Source organism: Leptosomus discolor, chromosome 17 (assembly GCF_034619465.1).
Source record: "Leptosomus discolor isolate bLepDis1 chromosome 17, bLepDis1.hap2, whole genome shotgun sequence".
Classification (NCBI taxonomy): domain Eukaryota; kingdom Metazoa; phylum Chordata; class Aves; order Leptosomiformes; family Leptosomidae; genus Leptosomus; species Leptosomus discolor.
In genome coordinates this window covers 15,348,006-15,354,817 of record NC_141407.1, presented here as the reverse complement: position 1 = coordinate 15,354,817, position 6,812 = coordinate 15,348,006, and the positions used below count along the sequence as shown (strand labels likewise).

The window sequence follows — 6,812 nt, the reverse complement described above, 5'->3', positions numbered from 1 at the left end:
TCTATTGACTTCAGCAGGTCAGGATTTCTCATCAACTATCTTACAGAAATAACAGGGTAGTAGTTCATAAGATTCAGGCAAAGTTAGAAAAAAACCCCCCAAAACCCCAAATGAAAACATGCCAAAAACAGCAACAAAAACCCCAAAACCCCAACCAAACCCAGGGAGCACTTTTGACCAATTTCACTAAAGGCACAAGATACCTAAACAGCTGGGCCAAATTTTAATCAAGTTACACAACAACTACCATTTAGTAAAATAAAAACAAGTCAAATTTATTCTTGGTGTCAAACAAGCGAGGCAAATAAGGCAGACAAGAACTTGGCTACATACCTAGAATAAAAGCAAAAACTAGTAGATTGCTGGTTCCTCACTTGGAAGGCAATACTGACAGATGAAGAAGTAGTTCTTCTGTTTATTAACTGATAGTTAATACGGTGAAACAAATTCAGTAACGTTTCAGCCTACTTCATTCACCGTTTAACAGGTGTCTGTTGACTGCAGTGTCCATCTTTTCACAACACAAAAATAGTAACTTCATTAAATCTTAATATTCCAGCATATAAAAGGTAAGCATTACAATGTCAGTAAGATTCTTAAGTTGTCGAACAAAATGAACATTTTGGAATACCAATTCCATTAACATCTACTAAAACTGCTTTAAAAAAATAAATACCGAAGTACAAACCCCACTGTTATGTACTACTATATTACAAATGGATGAGGCAACATCTCCAGGTTCATGCACAGCTCAGCTGATCCCTTACAAAACCATGGGATATCACTGGACATTTTATTTAGGACACTTGTTAATTATTCTGCCCAGGGGCATTATCATTTTCACTTCGCTTAACGGTTTATAAACTTATAAAGATTGAAAAATGTTACGTCACTGAGGGTGGAAGAAGTCAAGGTTCCTCTAGCGAACCGAGTGAAAGAATACTTCAACCCAGCAGTTATCTGTATTCAAAAGAATTTTAGTTTTACTGAACCAACAAATTCAGGCATTTGATACAAACGCTGCGTTTGTAGCAAGTAAAATGGCCAAAAGTTACCCGCAGAGGGTCTGTCATACCCACAGACAACAACAAAGGCAGAAAAACCCACCCCAAATTTACAGAATAACCCAGCTTTTCGTGAACTGAGGCTCTGCGCTTCACTGAGCACTTGCTTCACGAACTACGCGTTACTGGTTTGAGCTGGAGCCACCGGAACGGTTCCACAGGCAGAAGCTCTGGACGCTGCCGGCTGCCTCGCCCCAGCCCCGGGCAGGCAGCCGCGCTCAGCACCCGCTGCCGCCCAGAAACCGCGCCAGCAAAGACCGGCAAAGTCCTGCACGTCCAACACCGAGAGGCAGATTCTTCCAACACCTGCCTCAGAGATCTTTTCCTTTCTCAACAAGCTTACGCAGCGACTATCCTGCTACTCGTTTTTACTGCTCCCTCCTCACGTCCCACAGTTTGGGGCTCCTCTGCTTCCCCGCTTTACGTTCGGCGTCGCTTTGCGGCACTCGGACTGGAAGGGTTACTGTTTGCGTTTAAGACCTTTTCAGTGACTCTGTTGCGCTTCCTCTTATCAGATCCTTCTTTGGACCCAGAATCTGATGCAGTTTTCTCTTTCTCTTTGCTGCTTGGCTTTTCAGTTGTTTTTCCTAAACTTCCAGAGGGTGCAAAAACTGAAATAGGATCAAAGTAATGATTCCAGATCAGAGTCATACACATAGGCAAACAAGAAGTGACATCAAATTTCTTTATGTTACGTTAAACTGTTGAAACCAGTCAATTCTCAGCATATTTAAGGACCACTTCAGTACTACGTTCACTTTTCAAGGAAAAACCTTCTGTAAGAAAGGCACATCTTGCTTTTATTATTTGCTTTAAAGACAGGCATGTATTTGGACAGGCTAGAAGTAAAATTCACGAAGTGGAATTAAACAGCACTTTAAATTAAAATACTTAATAGGAACTCTTACAGAACATAGGACCAATCTACGAAATTTATAATCAGCAACGTTCATTACATTCGGTATTATGGATAGATCTTAAAACTGAACATCCAAAATGTGAAATTTAATATATTTTAAAAATACATTTTTAGATCTTTTATTACACTCAATCTTAAAACATCACTTAATTCTGTGATATAAATATTACAAAATTATAGTTATCAGTTGGCTTGGTCTGTTAAGGTAAATAGCAGAATCCCTGCTGCTCGCATTTGACTTTGTTCTACAGCAAAGCGTTAGGAAAACCAGCCTTATAGTTAAGCAAGATAACGCAAATAAAATAAGAACACTGCCCACCTTCCCGTTTAAGCACACAATCTTACAATCTTTTTTTGATTTACAGGCCCTATTTTTCCCTACGACCACAAAGATCCTACCACAGAGTATTCAGGTTCACTAAAACTGCACTCAACTTTCTTTCAGAGATTCTTAGATTCCTTCAGACTCCCAGGTCTGTACATATTAAAGCCAAAAAACTCCAAAGCTGGACAACTTTGTACATGTGAATTAGGAGCAAAGGAGAAATCTTTTGCAGCACCAGATATTGGCAACAGTTTACTCTGCGCATTCTTAAATTATTCTAGTTCTCGGCATGAGCATAGGCTAAGTCTGAATACAAATCACAATGTACACCACGTTTGGGATTTACATTTTAACAGTAATTTCTCAGTTACAGCTGTTTTTTAATCTCGTATTACACAGTACAGAGTTACAAATTTACCTTCTTCAGGACCCGCATGTGTTTCCATCTCTTCTTTTATTTCCTCTTTCACTTCTTCTTCTATCATTACTTTTCCTACAGAAAGGATTGTTGGGCAACGGTTAGATGGGTTTAAAGAGCCGCAGGTATTTTTGCTGGATTAGCAGCCTCAGCACATGTGCGTCATGTTAACAAACACTCGGTGCAACATTCAGCAGCTGCTTAGCACAGTCCTCAGCACGGTGACAGAGAAACAGAGCCAACAGTCCAGGCGTACCACGAGCACAATGTACGGTGAATGCACTGAACAAGATGATGTCATGTCAAAAATCTCCACCGCAGTTATGAACAGGAAGAAAGTGTAACGGTAAATAGGCAAAAACGTATCGCAATCTTGGCTATATTATGATTTTATACTGAATTTTTAGTGTAAAGTTTGGTGTACCTAGTCATCAAGAAGCATTCCACTGTAGTTCAAAATATCCCAAGAACTCCTCTGGCAGACGCTTGAACTTCCCAGCTCCTACCTTGGATAACAGTACTAAGCCACACACACAGAGCTACACTTTGAAAATCCAGGTCGCACTGCTCCACCTAAGATTTCTGTCGAACTGCTGCACGTTTCCATTGGATCAGACAATACAGGCAGGCTTATCATGAGTAAGACACATTTGGAGGAACTAAGTAGTTGAATCCCAAGAAGGTAAAAACACAAAGAAATGATTTCACAGCGCAAGGAAACCACCGTGAGCTACATCAACGCCTCTAAACGTTTCATATTGGGTTTTGTTTTCAATCAATTTTAACGCAACTACAGAAAAAAAACCCTCATGAAAAATCTATCATCAGACATTAAAAACCAGTAATCCTTTTAAAAATAAGATATATGAACTATATTAAAAATAGTAATAGCCTAAAAATTAAAAATGGTTATATCAGCATTAGTCCATGGCCAAAAAGCAAGTTTCTTCAGCTCTTGAAACCGCAGCTATTCAGTAAGTATATTCCTGGTGTTCATTTTTAACCTTAGTTTAATTGCTATTTAACTGCCTTATATCATCATTTGTATCAAAATTTTAGCACAGAAATATTATTATATACCAGTTATATGCAGGAAATGTCATTTTCACCAGGTCTACAGCTCCTGCTCTTTAAAAAAAATGATCGTGCTACAAAATGAACCACATTAAAGTGTGCAGATCATCTATTTTAGCAAAAATTAGGATCTGATGTAATATTACAGCGTCCCAATGAAGTGCCAAAAACCCCACAGTAAACTACTAATCACCTTTCACTCTTCAAACTAGTATCTGTGAAGCACTTGGGTCTTTTGTGTATACCCAGAAGTTGAATCTAAACACTATGAACAGAACTTGTGTGTGCTCTATTAGCATCCCCTCTGCATTATATTTAAGAACATGAGAAATAATGCGTGGAATCTGCCCAAAGGTCCATCTCTCCCACTAGCCTGTTTCTTACAGTGGTCAATCACAGAGGCCGATAGTGGGAATACGAACAGCACAAGCAGCAACCCCTTCCCCAGCAGGTTCCTTCTGTCAGCTGATTAAAAAATTCATTAAGTTGTTAACTGCTTAACACTTCCTTTTCCTGATACACCTCACACACCAGTCTCAAAGACTGGCATTGGATTGGCACGTTACATTCTTTTGGGGGAAAGTTTTGTTAAAGTACCCGTTCTGAGATAAGTTTAGAGCAACTAAGAGTACGAGACTGCTATCACATCTCACCTTCTCTCACTTCTTGAATCATTTCGTCAGGAAGAGAAAAATTCTTCTCGATATTAGGGAACGGAAGAATCTCAGATTCGTGCTTAGAGAGAAAAGAAAGATCTCTATGAACGACTTTGGTAAAAACTTTAATTTGGATTAAGCAGTGCAATCTTAAGTTCTATTTTACATGCAATTAGTAGCTAAGTAATTCTTAACAAGACACTTCAGATATTAGAGAATCAGGAGGCTCCCTATGCCAAACTGATTACTAAGGTCAAGATACCTGAGATCATGACTCAAGATCATTTGAGGTAACTTCTGGAACCCAACCATGGCAAATTCCAATATAAACACACTATTACCTCCTTGTTGATACTTAAGTACCTAAGTAAACGTTTGCTAGATTAGCACTTAGGCAACTTTAATAAAGGCAGAACAGATCGCAAAAAACCCCAAACACTGCAGGTTTTATTGTCTGCCACCTAACGTACTTTTACAGAGAAAAACCCACCAACTCACTGGAACAACACGAAATTCTTAGTAACATGAAAGGTATGACAGGCCCAGTGATTCTGGCCTATCAAAACTCCTAAACCGTAAGAAGTAAGAACGTGGCTGCATGAATCCTTTATACTCACAAGAGCCTGCATATCATACATGGTGCTCAGATGGTCCCAAATCACTTTGGAGGAAATCTGCCGTCCGATATTTTGACTGAATTTATCTCGAATACAAATCATGTGGAAATGGCGATTCACACCTGGGGGAAGAACTCAATGCAATTAACACTAGTAACAGTTTTACTTATGGCACACAACTGAAAAAAAAAAAAAAAAAGAACAAAAACCAAACCCTCTATCGTTATAGGGAACTCAAACATTATGGGAGACACACGGGGCAATCCGGGCAGCCCTGCCTGGCTGGTATTTCACCCCACATTACAGCTGCTATTATGGTGAGGGGCTGAGGGTGCCCCGCTGGGTAATGCTGCCATGTGGCAGCACCCAGAGCTTTTAGAGAGTCTGCGTGAAAAACCCCTGAAGGACAGTACAAGGCAGCAAGTCAGGAAAGGCGATGGCACAGGGGGAGCGAGGAGGGCCGGCTCTGTGCCCCCAGGAGGGGCGGCCGAGGAGGCCGGGAGGGCACGGCGCCTCCTGCCCCACAGACCCCGCCGCGCTCGGGAGAAGCCCCGCGGCCCTGGGCCGACTGCGGCGGCGGGGTCGGGCCCGGGAGGCCGCTAGGGGCAGCACCGCAGCGCGGCCGGGCCCTTAAGCCCCCCCCGGCGGGGCCCCCTCCCGGACCTCGCCGCTCCCGTCCCAGCTCCTGGTTCTCCTTCCCGGCCAACGCCGCTACTCGAGGCCGCGGCCGCGGCCTACTCTCACCTACGGGCTTGTGGCCCAGCATGGCGTGGAAGAGGCAAACCTCCACTTCAGGGCTCCACACCACCACCGCCTCCTCCGCCGGCACGCCAGACTCCGGGGCGGCTGCCGCTGCCGCCGCGGCCGCTGCAACAGCGGCAGCGACCGCCGCGGCGGCCCCCGGCCCGGCCGCGGGTAGAGGCGGCTTCTCCACAGCGCCCGCCGAGCCGCCCTCCGCCTCGCCCATGGCCGCGCCGCCTGCCGCCCTCCCCACCCCCCGCAGCCCCGCACCGCCGCCCGCAGCGGCTCCTGCCGGCCGGGAGGAGGGGGTGGCGGGCCGCGGGCCGCTCCTCGGGCGGGGCGAGGCGAGGCGGAGCGGGGAGGGAAAGGCGCTTTGTGGCCTTTTTCCTGGAGCAGGGCAGGGGTTCGAGAGCGGGAGGGGGGGGGGGGTTTGCCTCAGGTTTGGGCCACAGGGCGCTCGTAGCGCCGGAGCGGTGAGCTGGGCGCAGAGCCCGACCCCTAAGGGACGGGACGGGGCCTCAGGGTGGCTCCGAGAAGTTTCTCGTCGACCGTTGTCAAGTGTTAGGGTTTCACGAGCCAGTCACGGAGGCAGCGCCACGCCGCCATCCCAAATGGCCTCCGCAGGCCTGTTCTCCTGCCTTCGGGGTCACCAGAGGGTTGGGAAGGTCAGAGCGGGGCCTGGAGCTTGGCCCCGCGGCCAGGGGAGCCTCGGCCGCCCCAGCGCTCGCCCACCCGGCCTGTCCTCCACTGGCACAAGGAGCTGCCAAGGTGGAAGGTTGTGCTGGAGAAAGGTCCCGGGGGCTGCAAAACCCCCCAAACCGCTCATCCTTGTCACGACAGGATTGTTTTGTGTCAGCCTGACATGGATGCTCAACAAGTAACTGCACCTGGCGTGTTTAAAAAATGCAGAACCCGCCAGCTTTGCCCATCATTTAAGGAGTAAAAAGCCATTTTGTTTGGGAAAAGAAGAGAATGTATCATTCCCTCGGTGACGGGAT

General features: G+C 45.7%; 1 protein-coding gene across 1 annotated transcript; it reads right to left on the bottom strand.

The window, feature by feature from the left end:
- Positions 1–249: 249 nt before the first annotated feature.
- On the bottom strand, positions 250–6,040 carry MRGBP (MRG domain binding protein). Its single transcript, XM_086474787.1, has 5 exons — positions 5,818–6,040; positions 5,074–5,195; positions 4,454–4,535; positions 2,727–2,801; positions 250–1,675 (listed from the first exon to the last, which is right to left on the bottom strand). Exons 1-5 carry the CDS (start codon positions 6,038–6,040, stop codon positions 1,485–1,487), a joined length of 693 nt encoding a protein of 230 aa, XP_086330913.1. The 3' UTR covers positions 250–1,484.
- Positions 6,041–6,812: the final 772 nt, after the last annotated feature.